The 18,920-nt window shown below is 44.8% G+C and overlaps 2 protein-coding genes across 8 annotated transcripts in view; both read left to right on the top strand.

The window, feature by feature from the left end:
• The window catches only part of NCBP3 (nuclear cap binding subunit 3), a 35,541-nt gene extending 25,670 nt beyond the window's left edge, over window positions 1-9,871 (top strand). For 2 of the 5 annotated variants that reach the window (XM_038548568.1, XM_038548571.1), the window contains 4 exons: window positions 1,036-1,190; window positions 2,000-2,161; window positions 3,235-3,397; window positions 3,867-9,871. In XM_038548568.1, the coding sequence (XP_038404496.1) occupies window positions 1,036-1,190; window positions 2,000-2,161; window positions 3,235-3,397; window positions 3,867-3,975 (589 nt within the window). In that variant the 3' untranslated portion in view covers window positions 3,976-9,871. Of the gene's footprint in view, window positions 1-1,035; window positions 1,191-1,999; window positions 2,162-2,783; window positions 2,935-3,234 lie in introns of those variants that run through there. The other 3 variants (XR_005364789.1, XM_038548569.1, XM_038548570.1) reach the window with 3 other exon arrangements.
• A 3,308-nt stretch (window positions 9,872-13,179) lies between these two features.
• The window catches only part of ITGAE (integrin subunit alpha E), a 64,976-nt gene continuing 59,235 nt past the window's right edge, over window positions 13,180-18,920 (top strand). Inside the window, exon 1 of one of the 3 annotated variants that reach the window (XM_038548566.1) lies at window positions 13,180-13,799. In XM_038548566.1, coding sequence (XP_038404494.1) covers window positions 13,766-13,799 — 34 coding nt within the window. In that variant the 5' untranslated portion in view covers window positions 13,180-13,765. The remainder of the gene's footprint in view (window positions 13,800-18,920) is intronic. The other 2 variants (XM_038548564.1, XM_038548565.1) reach the window with 2 other exon arrangements.

The raw sequence follows: 18,920 nt of genomic DNA, 5'->3' as shown, positions 1-18,920 counted from the left end.
ATGTGATGGTGTTAGGGTTGCCTGGGTGCACAGTTTCAGCATCCAACTCTTGGTTTCGGCTAAGTTCGTGTTCTCAGGATCATGAGATCAAGCTCCATGTTAGGCTCAGTGCAGAGTCTGCTTAAGACTCTCTCCTCTCCCTCTCTTCTTCCCCACCCACTCCTCCTCTCACATATTCTCTCTCTCTCTCTCTCTCTCCCTCCCCCTCTCTAAAATAAATAAATCTTAAAATAAAAATTGGTTTTGCTAAATTTCGTTGCAAAAAGATTTTAATCACTTTATAACCTTTTACCTCTATAGTTATCAGTCTTATCACTGTAAGTTTTGCTAATTTTGTGGACCAAGAAAAAAAAAGTTATTTTAATGTGTATTTCTTTGATGACTATTGGGGATGAGCAGATTCCTGAGGGCAGATGGCATGTGCACAGCTCAAAGAGTTGGCATCTATAGGGGTATTCTCTCTAAGTGTTCTTGGTAGTGTGTTTGGGGAAAAGAAAAACAGTTCAATCTGGTTCATTTGTATGGCTTTGTTCATATCCTTATTTTTAGTTTTCAGAGAACTTTGCAATGTTGGATGCTGCCAGAATAATGCTGGTGCCTAGCATGGTAGCAGATGTCTATAACAGAGAAGTTTGTTCTTTAAAGAAAGAGATTGTAGACTCTGTCGCATCTTGACTATAGTGAAGTCACAGCCTGGGTGCACAGAGATCCCTTAGCCCTTTGCAGGCCTTACTTAATGTTTGTCTCAGAAAGGAGGGGACTTGCAATTACATATTCTGTGATAGTTTACAATATCATTTGTGGAAACCACCCTGGAAAACTCAGTAACCTACTTGTGCTGATTGGTCTCTTTATAGCAGGCTGATCATGATTTTTGTAAGGAAATAATTACTGGTATATGGTATTTATGAGTGGATATTGGCTGTATTAGATTGGGCTGCTTAAATTATTTTCTCCAAATTACATGAGATTATTGTGTAGGCATTGTCCCACAGTTGGAGGTAGTAACTGTGCCTTTTTTTTTTTTTTTTTAAGGAACTCCATGAGGGCAGATACTATATCTACAAGCAATATCAAAAACCGAATTGGTAACAAATTACCAACTGAGAAATTTGTAGATGTCCGACATCTGTTAGATGAAAAACGCCAGCACACACGTCCACGGCCACAAGGCAGCAATACTAAATCAGGTATTGTTGAGTTGTGTTTCTGAGTTCCAGAAAGCAAATCAAGGCAGAGATAGGTCCTTGGATTAAGCATTGCCCTTAATGAACTGGTTTAATTGTCATAGTTCATCACCTCTAAATTTGAGGTTAGGCAGTAGAACTTTCAGACATGAAAAATAATCATAAATTTGCAGTACTAGCCTTCAATATTTTTGTCCCAATTATTTTACTTTATATGTCATTGATATACTTTATACATAAGAATAATAGAAATCAAGTTGAGTTGTTATATAAATGGTAAAGAATTTGAACTAGATGGTATACATGTGCAGAGTCGCAGAGTGGGTACTTGGCCTTGCCTGCTGTGTGCCAGGCTCTGGGTTAGATGCTGGGAATGCTGGAATCTCTGGAGGGGATGCAAGTCATCATAGAACTTAGATGGAGAAACATGAATGCACACATTCAGGTAATTCCACTCCAAAACAGAATGGAGTAAGTGCTCTGATAGGTCTGTAAGAAGTAGTTTGTGGGAGCATAGAGGGGAGGTAGGTCTACTGGGGGAATTGTAGAGAGTTAATTTTGCCTCAGAAGTTCCTTTCTAGAGCAGTCAGCTGAGAATTTTTTTCTCACTGAAAGCCTGTATGTCTGAATTCTCTTAGGGAAATCCAGACTGATTATATAGAGAGAAGGATTTTAGAAGCTTGATTTTGTCAGGTACTTTGCCCTCATTTGAGGAGATTTGGCACGAGGTCCTCTAGAGATCTCAGGTTGACAGTATCAATAGCAAAGCACACATGATTGGTCATAGTAAAACTTTTTTTTTCTTTTTCTAGATATACGCCAGCGGTTAGGAAAAAGACCATATTCTCCAGAAAAGGCTTTTAGTAGTACCCCAGTCTTTCGGAGAGAGCCTTTTTCTGATGTACATAGTAGGCTGGGTGTTCCCAGGCAAGATGTTAAAGGCCTCTACTCTGATACTCGGGAGAAGAAATCAGGTTGGTAACACTTAAAACTGAGGGGGGGGGGGAGTAGGAACTGGGTAAGAGCAGACTGTAGCATGGAAATACCTTGTTAGTCAAAGGCAGGAAATAGCATATGTCGAAAATAAATTATTTTTCTTCTTCCATTACAGTCATTGTCATAATTATAATAATAAGGGTAATGGAAAATTTAGAAAATGGAAAAAACAAAATCAGCCTTGGTTCTTTCTGCTTAGCACGAATACTACTTATTTATTTATTTATTTATTTATTATTTATTTTTAAGAGATTTTTTTTTTTTATTCATGAGAGACAGAGAGAGAGGCAGACACAGGCAGAGGCAGAAGCAGGCTCCACGCAAGGAGCCTAATGTGGGACTCGATCCCGGGACTCCAGGATCATGCCCTAGGCTGATGGTGGTGCTAAACCGCTGAGCCACCCAGGCTGCCCTAGCACGAATATTTTTTAGTCTTAAGTTTCTATTCAAGTCTTTGTCCATATATGTATTCTTTGTTCATACAGGATTTTATTATGATCATTTTTATTACATTGTTAAATTCTTTATTAATAAAATGCTTAATAGCCTTATAGTGTAGTATGCTATGAAATTATAAACACATAATTTTTCTATTTTTAGATATTAGTAAAGTACATTTTAAAAATTAATGAATAGTGGGCCAAATCTCTGAAAGTTTACAGTATAGCAGGCCTATCAGTTTGCAGAATTTATAGCTGGGAATGATCTGGGAATGGCCCACTTCCGGCAGAATGAAGCTCTACACAGAATGGTGAGTCTCACCAGGGAGGGGCAGGTGTAGCATAAGCAGCCTCCCAGGTGACTCTGATATGCATGAGAGGCACATGTCCCCAACTGTCCCCATTGGTCCAGATCCCTCAGTTTTCCAGGCAGAGGACTATAGCCAGAGAAATGAGATTACCTTCCTAATGCTGTACAAAGGTTACAGGAGCCACAGACCCTTTCCCAGTGTCTTTTGTGCATCAGGTGTTGACAGTGTCCCTGCTTCCTCTGTATTACCCTGCTTGTCAGCATTGACCACCAAAACTGAAATGCCTTCTCACCCAAACAGGTAGTTTATGGACTCGCTTAGGATCTGCACCCAAGACCAAAGAAAAGAACACAAAGAAGGTGGATCACAGGGCGCCAGGCACTGAGGAAGATGATTCTGAGCTGCAAAGGGCATGGGGGGCTCTGATAAAGGAGAAAGAACAGTCTCGCCAAAAGAAGAGCCGGTTAGATAACTTACCATCTCTCCAGATTGAAGTTAGTCGGGAAAGCACCTCTGGTTCAGAGGCAGAGTCCTGATGCCCTTGGGGCTGATGGCAGCTGCCCTAAAGTCTGACATTCTCCTGCAGGGTGGGGTGCACAGTAGAAACCTTCCTCCCTCCCCCCACAGGAGTTGGCGCCCCTCTTGCTCTTACACAGTCACCCTCAGCTCTTGCTACTATAGCAAGACATGTTAAGAACGTGACATGCTTTGAAGGGCATCTATCTATCTTTTGCTGCAGAGTTTGAGTTCTGGGCCCTCAATTCTTTCCCCACTATCCCACAAGCTTTACCCTTTGAGGAAAAGGCAGCCCTCCAGATTTTGTAGACGTTTTTCTTAATATTTTTAACATTATGTCTTTTAAAGAAATGTTTTACACAGTTCATCCAAAGAGCAGAGAACTGAACTTCTCACTATTGCCTTGGCCCTGACAGCTGTTACCAGCACCCTTTTCCCAAGAAAAGTCAATTCCCAGGTGCTTATTGGACAGCCTTCGAGGGGGAAGATGAGGGAAGCTGCCAGCTCACCCTTCCAGGACCCTAGTGTGGGGGCCGAATCTCATGGACCTGACCTCAGAGGTGCACCGGTGCCGCCCAGGTAGATAAGAGATGCAGCATCGATCGTGCTTCCGTTTCTCCCTGGGGATTTCTGTTAGGGGCCTCTTCTTAGCAATCAGCTTGAAGTGAAGATCAAATTCAGTGCTGTGGGATTTTTAGGAACAAAAAACTGTGACTTCTGGATTTCGGGTGGATTTTTGTGCTGGGGTGGGGTCATGAGTTAATGTTGAACAATTTTTAAGTCTGTATTATGTTCAAAAATATAAATGATTTAAAAGTTTAAATTTTTAATTTTTATATGTGAAAATACTTCCTGTTGGCTACAAGGGAAGCTCAAGTGGTGTCTTATGTGTGCTGTTAAATATATATTATATACTTTGGAAGAAGGCAAAGAGAGGAGTCTCATTATTTTTAAATGATCCTAATTGTATAGTCTGCCTGTTGTATATAATGTTCAGCTTGCTTTTTGGCCACTGTAGGAAAAAAACCCATCCATCTGAGATGGGGTCCTGTTGTTTATTATCACTTCAGAAGTGATATGTTAGTATTTATTCTATTTCCAAGTTCTGGCACCTGAAGATACCTTTAAAACTGGCAAGTAAGATAATAGTTAGAGAAATTTCAGTTTATTTCACATTTACTTCTAAACTCCTTTCAGATTATTTTAAAGGCAGTAGATTATTTTGTCTTCCTATTTGATCTTTATTTTGAAGTATTTAATGTTTGTATTCCTCTGCAGGCATAAAAATAGTGTTTCACTTCAATTCACTAGAACTTAAGAGTTAGCGATAGTAAGCCTTTGTCCCTTTGTGATGTCACAACTCCTCACCTGTCTGGAGTGTTTCGGTACATGGTGCAGCCCTGGATTCTAACAATCTTTACTTTTGAGTGAGCTAATCGCCTCATTGATAGTTGATTACAGTGTGGTGTGATTGAATCCAGAAAACTGCTAAAAAAGGAAGTAAAGGGCCATGGGACTTGAGAACTACAACAACTGTACCATGTTTGGTTGGTTAACCTACTTTTCACTCCCTTTAGAAAGATTAGAGACTATAACTACAGTATGTTTCTGCTTCCTGATAGGATTCTAAAAAAGAGATGGTTCTCTGACAATTGAGTCCTAATGTTTCTGAGGTTTCTCACTTCTTTTGTCCTGTGGAGCATGCAGCTGAGAGCCAGGTCCTTGAGAAGGGGCTAGGTTTCAGGAGTTGGTAAAATGAGATGGACAAGGACCTAAGAGTCAGAGACCTGGATGGCAACGTCTGGTTTCTGTTCCATGAGCCTGGGCCTCCAGTTTTCCCATCTGTCAAATGAATAGGCTGGTGGTACCAGAGCTTCTGACTTTGTTGGTGCATCTCAGTGGTGTTTTACTCTTCCCAAAGCAATGGTTGTGGTGGGCTGGCCAGCACTGGTTTCCGTTGCAGGTGTAGGGAGGGTCAAGAAGACAGCTGAGGGCACACATAAGGTTTTAGACAGAGATTCACCCTCATCCCATTTTTGTTAGTCTCTGGGTCTTCTAGTGGGACAGAGATGTCCTTGTGGTATAGTCTCAGCAATGTTCATAAACCCTTCTTCTTTGTTTCCCAGTTAAGACCTTTTCCACCAGTAGTTTGGGCCCATCTGTCCCATGGCCTTAATAGCCCTTCCCAGTCTCCTGCTGGAGACCAGGGAAAGCTTTCTGGAACGGTGGTGGTATGTAATCAAAACTGGGCCTTTGTTCTTGCTTCGGCAGCACATATACTAAAATTGGAACGATAAAACTGGGCTTTTGATCTAATCAGGAAAAATGCCCACGTCAGCAGCCCTGCAATTCTTACAAATACACAGAACCCAGAAAAGTATCTTTAAAGATTTTATTTCCCCCAGTTGTCATTGCCTGCTTCTTCTCTTGCTCTTGGTCCACACTCAGGCACTCAGATCTTGCAATATCTTACATGTTGATGTAAGGGCTTTGAATGCCCAGGCCCTTTCTTTAGAGTTTGGGAGTGAGGGTGGACAGTTCCCCTAGTGGCAGCTCAGTGTGCCAGGGTGCTCGTTATGCATCTGGGCAGCAAGGCTATACACTTTCCTATATTCTTCTTAGTTTTTACACATAGGAGTTTTCAAATACATTTTTGCTGCTTGATAGTAATTGCAGATACCTCATTTCTGTTTCCCACTCTCCCCGTTGGGAGAGACACTAACTGCCCAGGAGAACTTGTAGAACCTGTGACAAGCCCTCCAGCCTTCCAAACTCTGGCCCCTTAGTCTGGTCTTGTGAACCCCTACCCTTAGTTTAATCCCTGTCTTCTCCCACTCCATCCCTGTGACAGTCTCTTCCCTGATCTTTGCCTCATACCCCTGTGCATTGCAGCTGGGATGAATTTTTGTTGTTTGCAGCTTTACTCAGCTATTATTTACATAGCATACAGTTTACTCCTTTAAAGTATACACTTCAGGGGCACCTGGCCAGCTTAGTTGGAGGAGCATGCAACTCTTGAACTTGAGGTTGTGAGTTAAAGCCCCACGTTGGATGTAGCGATTACTTAAAAATACAAGATTTTAGGAAAAAAAGTATACACCTCAGTGGCTTTTAGTGTATTCACAGGGTTGTGTAGCCCTCACCACAGTCAATTTTAGACATTTTCATCACCAAAAATAGATGCTATATTCATTAGCAGTCATTCTCTAGTCCCTCTTCCTTCCTGGTAACCACTACCTTTGGTTTCTATGGATGTCCCCCTGAACACTGATGTAAATGGAATCATACACTTTGTGGCAATTTGTAATTGGCTTCTTTCACTAAATATATTTTTGAGGATCATCTGTGTTGTAGCCTATATTAGTACTCTTTTTATTAATAATATTCCATTGTATGAATACAATACATTTTATTTATTCATCAGTTGACAGACGTTTGGGTTGTTTCCACTTTTGGCTGATACAAATAATGCTGCTATGGAACGTTTATGTACAGGCATTGGGGTGGTCATGTTTTCATTATTCTTGGGTTATATATCTAAGGGTGGAATTGTTGGGTCGCACAGTAATTCTGTCTTAACCTTTTAAAGAACTGCCAGACCCAGGTGGCTCAGCGGTTTAGCGCCGCCTTCGGCCCAGGGCGTGATCCTGGAGACCCAGGATCGAGTCCCACGTTGGGCTTCCTGCATGGAGCCTGCTTCTCCCTCTGCCTGTGTCTCTAACTTTCTCTCTCCCTGTGTCTCTCATGAATAAATAAATAAAATATTTTAAAATAATAATAAAAAAAATAAAGAACTGCCAGACTATTATCCCAATGGCTACATCATTTTCCATTTTCTTTATTAGTGTATGAGGGCTCCAGTTTTTCCGCAATCCTCGTCAATACCTGTTATTTCGCGGCATGAATTAGTATTTCATTGTGATTTTGATTTGCATATCCCTGATATCTAATGATGTTGGACATCTTTTCATGTGCTTCAGAATGAACTTTCTTAAGAAAGTTATTAATCCATTATTCTTCTGCTTTAAAACTTTCCAAAACTTCACTATTGCCCTTGGAATAAATTCCAAACTCCAATGATAGCTCACAAGGCATAACAAAATCTAGCTTCTGGTATCTCTGGCCTGTTCTCCCCATCCTCCCCATCTTTCCCTGCCCTGTGCCTACTAGTTCCCTGGAATCATCTTGATCACACCAGCCTTTCAAACTCTGCTGAGTGCTCTTCTTCTCCAGCAGTGACACACTCCCCTGGACCTTTCTCCTTCCACCTGAGCCTTGCCATCTCTTTTCCCTCAGGACTTAGAGACCCTTCCAGGTAGCTGCCTCCAACTTCCAGAGCCAGGTTATGGTGGCCCCTGCTATATATCCTACAGTACTGCCATGAATGAGACTGCTCATTCCAGGTTTGAGTTATACAGGCACCTAAGATAAAAATAGAGTGTAATCAAAATTCTTCTTGGAAGCCTTGAGGAAGGTGCCATGTTGAAACCAGCATTGTGAGATCCAGCGCTGTTGGTTCCTGCCTGTGTGGGAACAGATGATACTTTCTTTGGTTGAGCTCCAGATGAAGTTGTCGGCCGTATTTTGCAAAAAAAACCACTTATTTTTAGGTATTAAACTCATTCAGGCAAGCAACTCACTTTTGAAGAGGCTCTTGGGAACTGTAACAAGCCACAGGAGCAGCAGGGCACAAGCTTACCTTATGTGAATGGAGGCGCAGGTGAAATGGCCCAAGTGACTTAAATTATTTTCCTTTATCCTTGTCTTTTTTTAAACTTTCTCAGAAAAATATACCATTGTGTTTACTTACGTGAAATGTGCGTATGATGCCGAATTTCTATACCCGTCCCCCAAAGCCAGCACACCTATACACTGAATTGTAATTCCCTCTTCCTAGTTTGTCTTTTTTGCTAGATTGTAAGCTCCATGAGAGCAAGGGCCATGTCTGGTTTGTTCATGGCGGTTTCTCCAGGCTTAGAACCATGCATGGCACCTGGCAAGTTATCTATAAACGTGGTAAACATATAAATCCCCCAGCTGCAGGAACAGCTTCATTCCTGGGGATCCCTTTAAAGGCTAGTCCTTGTTTTCTGCCTTGTACACACAATACTTGATGTTCATTTTATTTTCTCTGTTAGCCTGTAAGCTCCTGATGAGCAGGTGTCTTCATGATTGTTATCTCTGTATCCTCCCACCATGCCAGTCCAGAGTAAGTAGTGCTTAAAAAGTGTTTGGTAAATGAGTGAATTATGGTAAACAACCCAGCTCTGACTCCTTTGCAGGGTAGTCAAATTGTAGCTGACACTACCAGATTGAAAAAGAGGAAGATTATTCAGAAGTGCATAAACTGTACTTGTATAAGAAAAAAAATCTCATTAATTAGACGTCCATAAAATTCAAATTTTGATGATCTGGCCATATCTAAGCTGAAGTTTACCTGGTGTATAAAGGATTTGCTAGAGAATCGTGTAGAATATTTTTTTGGAAAGCATTCGTCTGCCCCAGAAGAGCAGGGAAGGAAGCTGGCAGGTGGATGAGAGGCCCCCAAGAAGGATTGCTGAGCCAGTCTTTAGCTTTGAGTCTTATTGACAAGGAATGTGTTGTAATCTAGAGATGGCGAAGAGAAATAACTTGTTCAGGCAGCAGCTCTTTTGCCTGCAGTAGTATTCCACCTCTCATTTGAAGCATTCTTAAAGTTATGCTGAAATGCTAATGGGCGGTTTGCATTAATATTAACAAATCATGGTGTCACAGATTAATTAATTGCTGTACAAATAAATTTGGTGTATAAGTATTTGCTTTTAAGCTTTATATAACACGAAGCAAATGAGAAAAGGCATTTTTTTTCCTCTAAGAACTAAAAGGACAGAATGTTTTTGATAATTTTGAGAATATCACAGTTGCTTTAAGGCAGATTGTTATTGCATAATCTAACGAACGAAAATCCAGAACTTTTCTTACGTTTATAAAATAAATCTGAGAAGAAAAAAATATGGTAGCATTTTTTAAAAATGAAATTCTATGAACATTTAATAGGACTTTGATGTTCCCGGAAGCAGTTAGGGAAATGCTGGCTCCAAAGCCTATTTCAGATTGTGAGGCACTGAAGTGAGACTTTCCTGTGCTATATAAATAAAACTCTGGAGTATGGGTGATATTAACCTGCCAAAGTCAATACTTTGCCCTAGAGTTCTTGCCTGTTTTTGCCTGAGCAACTCAGAGGCCCTGTTTGCATGACCAGATTCTTCAGTAGTTGAAACTTTGTATTTAATTGCCTATCACCCTCACCCCTCACTGGTGTAGGTTAGTGAAGGCAAGAGGCCCCCATCATTGGCAGGAGAGGAGACATGACCATGACCTTTCCTGGCTTTTTGTGTGTCTAATTATGTGATGCATCCCCTCTTGCCTTAGCAAGGATTACTCAAAAGGCTTATGAACAGGAGGTGGCACTTTTAGCTTAGGTAGAGTGTCTTTGGGGGAGGGTCCAATAGGATAGTATTAGAGACTGGGCCTGAAGCCCTGAGGGTTCATTTTTTCCTCACACACAAACTGGAAAAGACTGAACAAGTCCCTTCACCTCTCTGGACCTCAGTTGCCCTCTCTGTCAGATGAAGGGCTCAACTGAGATGGTCTCCAGGTTTCTTTCTATTGCTAATATTAGTTCTAGGGTCTTTGCTCTGCTTTTCCAAAGACATTTAGGAGCCTAAGTTGAAGAGGAAGGGAGTGGGGGCAAGAAAGAGGCCCAAGCCCTTGGACCCTTGGTCCATAAACCAACCCCTCAGTTACAGAAGAACAAGAGGATCCTCTCCCTAGCTTCTTCCCTACTAAGCAAGCCCACCATCCCACACACACATGCACGCACACATGCACACACTGTTCAATGTTTTATTTGGGAGGTTTTTTTAGGAGGTAGTCCAGTGTATTAGGTTGGGCTGCTGTAACAAAATACCTTAGACTGAGTGGCTTAAACAACAGAAGTTTATTTTCTCACAGTCTAGAGACTGAAAGGCCAAGATCCGGGTGCTAGCTAGCATAGGCAGGTTCTAATGAGCGCTTTCTTCCTGGCTTTCAGACAGCCATCTTCTCATAGTGCCTTCACATGGCCTTTCCTTGGTAAACGCACATGGAGAAAAAGCTCTCTCTTCCTTTTTTAAGACCACTAAGCCTGTTGATTAGGGCCCTACCTTTATGACCTTAATTATCTCCTTTAGGGCCTTTAGACCCTATCTGCAAGTAAACTCAACATTAGGGGTTATGGCTTCAACATTACAAATTTGACAGGAGACACATAGTTCAGTCCATGATCCCCACTAATGCAAAATCCCAGTATATGTTTGTGAAATGAGAAAGCAGGTCTCTGCTTTTTAAACGCTCAACTGGGAGAGATTTAGACCCATTGGGTGTGAGAGTAGTAGGGTTGTAGTAGTTCAGAGTCCTGGTACTGGAGGAGATAGACCTGCCTTAAGTCCCAGCTCTGCCCTTTTTTAGCCATATGATGTTTGACAAGTGATCTGGGAAATCAAGATAACCAAGTAGGGTGGCTCTTAGGATCAGATGAGGTCTGTGCATGAAAGGCCTTTGGCACTGAGTCTGGCACTACCCCCTTAGCGCTCAATCAGTGGTAGTGATTCCTGCTGCTCCTCAGACTTCCTCCAGCTCCTCTTTGCCAGCTCTGTCTTCTACTGTGTCCTGTCTCAGTAATTCCTTCCAAATTCCTCTTTCCAGCTTTCCAGGACTCAGAAGGCCAGTGGGTAGTTAGGACATCTTCTGTGCCTAGAGATGATGAGGCAGGACTATGGGAACAGCCCCCCATCCACCGGTGAGTGCAGATATCAGAGCTTTCCACTCACACTCAAGACAGCATTTCTTTTACTTCTTGCTGAACAGGTCTTTATCCTGTAACTTTTAAGGCTTTATTTTGAAAAAATTTCAAAATTACAGAAAAGTTTCAAGGATAGGACAAAGAACATTTTGCCATATTTTATCATTCATTCTTTCCTCCCCTTTACTCCCCTAACCCCCACCTCTAAGGCATGAATTATTTGAGAGTGGCGTACGTACAACTGCCCCTTTACCCCTAAATATTTCAGTATACATTTCCTAAAGTCTTAGGAAGTAAGGACGGTCTCTCACATGACTATGATGTAGTTACCAAATTCAGGAAATGTATAATTTTATCTGATCAGTACAGTAGTATCTAATCTTCAGTTACATGTTTCAATTTTGCCAACTATCCCAATAAAGTTTTTTAAAGCTTTTCTTTTTTCTTTTTTTCTTTTTTCTTTTTTTCTGGTCTAATTTCCAGCCCAGGATCACACTGCATTTTGTTTTCCTCTCCTTAGTATGCTTTAACCTGGGACAATTCTTTAACCTTGCCTAATGCTACTGATGTTTTTGGAGTTCACTCCAGTTATGTTGTAGAATGTCCCTCAGATCGGTCCCTTGCCATTTGTCTAGAACCTGTATGAGGCTGTGAGTGGAAGGGTCATAGAGCATAGTCTGGCCCTGTCCACGGGGTCTTAAGTTTGGATTTCTGGGGACCGTAGTTACTGTCAGGTAGGCTCGAAGGGCCTATGTGTGCTCATGATTAGAGTTCTACCATGCTGACACCAGCAAGCTTGGATCAATACATCTTTGAGGAATGCAGTCTGAGTCAGCATTTTAGGAGTCTCCAAAGATGCAGAAATGGCCCTGCACTCTGTGCAGCCTCCAGTCATCAGCTGGGCTTGGCCTCCTGAGGTGCCCTGAAGTTCATACTCCAGACATGAAGTCCTGCTCTCAGAAATGTTGAGCAAGCTGCAGTCCTAGGTTCTTGTGTGTCCCTACTGCTGATCTGCTTTGTGGCCTGGGGTGGGGAGAGGAGCCTCTTCTGGCTCTGCCAAGTGTCTCTGGCACTCAAAACAAGTGTGGGGTAGGGAGAAAGTCACCGAGCCCCGGAGTGGTAGAAAACAGGCCAGGACTCTGGCCTGTGACAGGGTTAAGTCAATTTAGATGGTCTTCATTGTGATCTGACAGGCAGATGCAGACCTGGAACTTCAGTTTTTTTAGGTGTTGGACAGTGTCAAAAATGGTGAATTGTAATCTCTATTCAAGCAACTATATAGCATCAGGAACTGTCACATTAGTTGTAGATATTTTGTCAGACCAAAGCAGACAATGAAAAAATGTCACCAAGCTCCACAAGACTTTGGCCAAGCTAACTTTCAATGTGAGAAACAAAATAAAATTAATTTTCATCTTGTCATTAAGTCAACCCTTGTCTGCTTTAACACTTGTGTTAACATTTTCAGTGTGCTCTCCCTAGGGATGCAGACATTCATGTGAGAGAAATAGAATCTCCTGCCTTTTTTAATGTAAATTAATTAAAATTAAATAAAATTTAAAATTCAGTTCCTGAGTTACACTGATAACATTTCAAGGACCTAGTAGCCACAGTAGTCTGTGTTGGACAAGGCAGATCTAGAACATCACATAGTTCTGTTGGACAGCACTGCTGTGCTTTTCCAGCAATCTGGGAAGCAGGAACACTTGCTTCTGTGACAGTAAACAGTCTTGGTCACAAAAGGAAGATTTGACAAATTGTGAAATTAGCTTTTAAATATGACTGCAGACTGTTGGCAGTATTTCTTTTGGGGTGTTAGATTAGATGAGAGATATGCTAGAAAGATTTACGGAATTTTATGTCTTCTGCCTGGTAGCCCAGAGCTCTGTTAAGTTAGTTCCCACATGGTGTTGTAGCCAGGTTTTAAAGAGAACACAGCCAAGCTGAATCACTGAAGCGGAGATTTCAGTCAGTGCATGGAGTCTTAACATTTATCAGGCCCACCATAGCCTCAGGGCTTTGAGTGCAGGGGCCAGGTGCAGGAGCCCCATTTGTAGCGGTGGGGGTACTTCTAGTGGGAAGGGGACTTCATGCTCATGGCTGAGGCAACCACCGCTAAGAACCCTGGGCTGGGTGCTGGGCTGAGGCATCTGGTGATGGGGACTCACTCACGTGAATGATGAACAATGACTGGATTAATACCACTGCACTCACACATCTGATGAGGACATCCAGAGCTGTGTTTCCAGGCCAAACCTCAGCTCACTGTTCCAAGAAGTGTGGGTGATGGAGAAGGGCTTCCAAGACCCAGCCCACAACTGCTGAGGAAGCCGCACAGTTATGTACCAGTGGGAACATCTGTGTCTGCTTGAAAGTGCCTGTTGGCCTGTGGGTCCCTGCTTCTGTGTCTCTGTCTCCGCCTCCTAGCCACCCAAGCTGAGAAGGGGAAGCTGAAGAGGCCGAGGTCCACGCGCTGCCTCTGCTCCAGCTAGGATGTGGCTCTTCCACACTCTGCTCTACATGACCAGTAAGTCAGCCTCACCTGCTGCCCTAAGGGGTTGCTGTGCCTCTGTCTGTCTAAATGGGGCTCTCTCTGGGAGGTCAGAGATAGTAGGGAATCCCTCAGGGAGGGGCTCTTGCTTGCAGAGTTAGATCCCCAGCCTTGCTCAGAGGCGCTTCTGAGGCTATTAACAGTGCTGACAGCCTGTGGCTTCAGACTCCAGAGCTCTGCCACCCTGTTCCTCCTCCAGCCAGCCTCCCCTCCCCACCCTGGGTCTGTGCAAGTTTGATCTCAGAGTATGGACACTGATGATGCTCACCCTGCCCAACAGAGCACCCTTCCATCACAGACTGGGCTTCAGCTGATGAGGGTGGGGACTCTGAGCACATGAACATTGAGGAGAGACTGGGGTGGGTATATGTCTGTGTGGTAGAAAGTGAATGCACTGGGGGAGTCTGCTTCCTGTTTCTAACATTAGGGCAGTATGAGAACCTGCGTGTGGGTGACGGGGGGCACTTCCTCTTCCAGCCTGGGGGTCCCATTCTGGCCTTTAAACCTACCATGGAAACCACTTGGGGCAAGCCAAGCCATGAGCCTGCCCCTGCTCACAAGGCTTCAGGGACAAGATTGAGCATGGTCATGGTCAGCAAGCCGCTGGAGGTTGCTCAGGTCAAGCCGGAACTAGGGTGGTCCAGCCTGGTGATCTGGACAGGCTTCCCTGGGGGTCTCCTGCATTGGTCAGAAGCTTGATAGAAGAACGAGATGGAAATCAGGCAGATGTTTCAAGGCTTGGAAATGGAGTTCTCCCTGAAGGATGGTCAGGAGCCAGCAAGTAAGCACCAGACAGTACCTGAGAAAGCCGAATCCATTGTTGGAGGGAACTCAGAATTAGCATCCACCCTGGGGCTAGGTCACCAGGAGGCAGACCAAACGTATAGGGCACAAGCAAAGCATACATTTTTGGACACATTTTTTTTTTTTTGGACACATTTTAATTTGATATTCACAATAGGTTTTATGAAAAGGTCAAAGCTTTGTCAAACTTCCTTTTCCTTATCTTACAGTTTTGCCTTCTTTTATTTTCAGTCACATGCACCAGTGTAGAGAGGGTCTCACACTTTTTATGGCTTATGACTTTGATTCCCCCATCACCAAGTATGTCCGAAAAAGATACTTAGACTAGACTCTGGCCCTCATCCTCCCAGAAAGGAGGAGATGACTGGAGATAAGGGAGCCCAGTGACTGTCCAAAGTTATAAGCAAGTATGTGTAGAAATGGGGCTCTGGCCTCTGCCCTGCCTCCCAGCTCTAGAATATCCCATAGCCTGGGGTGCTAATCCTGGCATCATTCTGGGCTCCTGCTAGCCAATTTCCTGTAGCCTCTGGCATGACCACCTGTTGCCCCAGTGCCTTTTTTAGCAATGTCAGTCCAGGTGACATTTATCAAACAGTCCCAAAATTGATGGACAGCAGAGAGCAAGGAGCAGGCTTGCAATAAAATCACTTAGCCTATAGCTTAGCTAAGCTAGGGAAAGGGTGTGAGAGCAGGGCCCCAGCAGCCCCAGTCTTAGTCTTGAGTGGGAGAAATGAAGCTGTGACAGTTCTGCTCCAAGCTGTGAGGTGGGATGGGGGGATGGACCAATCCTAAAGAGTTTCCTGGAGGAGATGTGACTGATGCTGAGTCTTAGGGGCTGGGGAGAAAGTGACAAGGAGATGCAGGGAAGATGGGAGGAACCCCTCAGATTATGACTCAGGCTCAGGGCCCTGAATCCTGTGCCTGGCTGGGCTTCCCAAGACTGGAAGAAATCCAGACTGTTCTGGCCTGACCCTGACCTTCTACCCTTCCCAAGCCACCCACTGTGGTGATGTCCATTTCACATCTGTGAGAGGAGATAAGATGATATCAATTGTCTAAGAGTTTTCTATTCAGGAGCAGATACACAGACATACTACAACCCTGGAGCTGCCCATACCCCCATGTGTAACCACATCTTGCATTGCTACCATATAGCCTGCTATCCCCAGGTCAGTCTATGACCGCAGCCACTCACTTCTCTGTGGGTCACCTTACAGTGGTGAAGATGGGCCAGAAGTGTAGGGCCTGCTGTGCTGTTGCCCCAACTTAAGGCTGCAGCCTGTGGCCCTGTGGAGCAGTCATGGGGTGTGGGAAGATGTCAGGCCTGGCTCTGCCTAGGGCATACCCTGATACTTGTGTGCAAATATATGACTGAAGATCTTGGTTGTTAGAGATGAGGGACCATAGTGCCCAACGTGGCCCTGAGAATGGAGGTCTTTAACAAGTATAGATTGATTGGGGGGAGGGGGCTTTCTGTTTAGAAGCAGTATTGACAAAGTGAGGAGTCTGTTTAGGAAGATGCAAGGCGGGATCCCTGGGTGGCGCAGCAGTTTGGCGCCTGCCTTTGGCCCAGGGTGTGATCCTGGAGACCCGGGATCGAATCCCACATCGGGCTCCCGGTGCATGGAGCCTGCTTCTCCCTCTGTCTGTGTCTCTGCCTCTCTCTCTCTCTCTCTCTCTCTCTCTATGTGACTATCATAAATAAATAAAATTTAAAAAAAAAAAAAAAAAAAAAAGGAAGATGCAAGGCGAAGGTTGAATGGGGAACAGAAGGTTGCCATCACACCCCGTCGTCCCCCAAGGACATGCTCGACCCTGAGGTTGAGAGTACAGTGTCCCTGTCCGGGGGCCCCTGTATGAAGAGAAAGCAGGCTGCACTCACAACAAACCCTCTAATCCCCAGCCAGTGGGCCTATTGAGGATGCTTTGACTATCACACATGGGGGATGAAAAAAGGGCATTCCAGGCAGAGGCAAAATATCTGAGAAGTGCAGTGTTTGTGGACAAGCCAGGTATGGACTGTGGTCCGTGTGGGAACCAGATGTATATGGGGGGCATGTGAGCAGTTGGGCTGGAGAGGTCCAGGGTGGTGATGGGGAGAGTGTGGAGGGTCAAGAGTACCAGGCTACGGAAGCTTGGACCTCACCCTGAGGGGAATGGGAAGCCATAGCTTCTTGAGCAGAGTGACAACAGTGAGACTTGCATGCTGGAAGGTGAAATCCTGGAGAAAGGGGAAACAATGAGGCTCCTTTGTGAAATACCAGTGTGGGTGGGTTGAAGGTGAACTGCCCCGTGGGACTGGCACCTTGCATGTGGCTCTGAGGCATGAGCTCCCCCTTTCTGGGTGTTCTGTGCTGGGTATCAGGACACGTGACTCCAGTCCCTGTTCTACAGATAGCTCCTTGTGTAAATTTGGACAAACCATTGCCCCTGGGCCTGAGTTTGCTAAACTGAGAATAGTGCTGTGAGAATGTATATTTAAAATGCCCATGAGAGACCTGAACTATGGGAAACGATCAGGGTTGCTGGAGGGGAGGTGGGTGGGGGGATGTGGTAATTGGGTGACAGGCATTAAGGAGGGCACATTACGTGAGAGCACTGGGTGTTAAATGCAACTGATGAATCACTGTCTCTACCTCTGAGACTAATAATACATTATATGCTAATTAATTGAATTTAAAGAAAATAAATTTTTAAAAAATGAAATGCCCAGTGTGTTGGGGAAAGATAGAGGGTTGAGGGAGGAGGCAGTGCTGGCTGACAGGATGAAAGGAGGGTCTTATTTTTACTCAGCAGGCCTATGTGGCTCGAGACAGCCTGGGAGAAGCAGCCCTGTGGGTAGTGTGGTGACAGACTTTGGTTTGGCTGGGCTCTTGTATCTGACAGCACACAAGAGGGGCTTGAGATGGAGGTTAAGGCTGTCTGTCAGAACATGACAGGCCCTCCCTTGTGGTTATATCACTAACAGCGCCCACGTACGGAGCCTCCAGTGGCCGCTGGGCAGGCATTGCCCTCTTTGCTCTGCACAGCCATTTATCTCAGTTGGTGCTGCCCAAGGTCCTCCAGTGACTCTGTGGCAAAACAAGGATTTGAAGACAAGACTATCTCCCACTAGGGCCCGTGCTCTATTTTCTGAGACTCAGTGGGAAAGGAAGGGGTTACGCCATATCGTGACAGCCCAAGCAGAGGTAAAATGTCAGGGGCCTAGAGGGCCCTGCTGTAGCAAGGTGGCCCATGGCTGGCAGATCCCTGACCAGCTCTCAGAGTGGGTGCTGGTATCTGGGGAAGCTCAGTGAATACGGTAAACCCCCTCTACACACATTCGTATGCCACTGTGCCTGCACAGGACATTCTCACTGACCTAATTACCAGCTATCTAAGTCAGAGCTCTGCCCAGGCTTAGTGAGCTGCTGGCACAACTAGGAGCTCTGCTCAGCAGGAGCTGTGCCCAGTTTCTCCGGCCATTTGTGACCCTCTTTACCACCACCCCCCACCCCCACCTGCCCCAGTGTCTCCAGCCTTTACTAAAGGCTTAAATTAGGCAGACTTGGACCCTAAGCACAAGTATTCAATTTGCAAATCACTCAACTTCTCTGAGCCTTAGCACCTAGTATGGTGCCTGGAAGAAATCAGGTACTCTGGGAGGGTAGCTGTGATTGTCTCCCTGTTCATCTCCTCCCTTTTCCCACCTCATAAAGATCTTGCATCAAGATCCCTCAGTTGAATAAGGCAAAACTGGAACAGCATGGGGGAGTGGTAAACAGGAATCTCTGGCCTACTCTGACATTTCCAGGATACTTCTGGGTCTGGCCCTAGACTGAATGGAGCTTTGTGGTTGGTGGAAGACAGTTGTCATAGATGACTCAGGTTGCATTTGGGGGGAGACAGACTTAATCACAGATCACTCTGACCTACACAGGACTTAGTCGGAATCAGACACACTGCAGGATGTGCTGGGGGCTCAGGGACAAGTGAGTTACTCTGGTTGAGAATCTGGACTAGCTCCTGGAGCAGGGAGTGCCTGAGTAGGGCCCCAAAGGGTGGGGCAGAGGTGAGAGCCAGGAAGTCATGCTGCTCAGGGAAAACTGCTCCTGCAAAGGCCCACAAGTGGGAGGATTGTGGCTGGTGTTCAGGGAGTGGGATACAGAGGAGCTTGAAGTGGCTGGATAGCCGACCTGGCAGAGGGGGCATCGAGCTGGGCAGGGAGATGCCACAGATGCCCAGGTGGGGAGACTGGGCTTACCTCAGGGCTTTCAAACCATGGCTGGCTGTCAGTCACACAGTAAAATGGGA

The sequence above is a fragment of the Canis lupus genome, chromosome 9, assembly GCF_011100685.1.
Source record: "Canis lupus familiaris isolate Mischka breed German Shepherd chromosome 9, alternate assembly UU_Cfam_GSD_1.0, whole genome shotgun sequence".
In the NCBI taxonomy this organism is placed as follows: domain Eukaryota; kingdom Metazoa; phylum Chordata; class Mammalia; order Carnivora; family Canidae; genus Canis; species Canis lupus.
The sequence above is the reverse complement of the archived record's forward strand: the minus strand, read 5'-3'. Positions and strand labels throughout refer to the sequence as shown.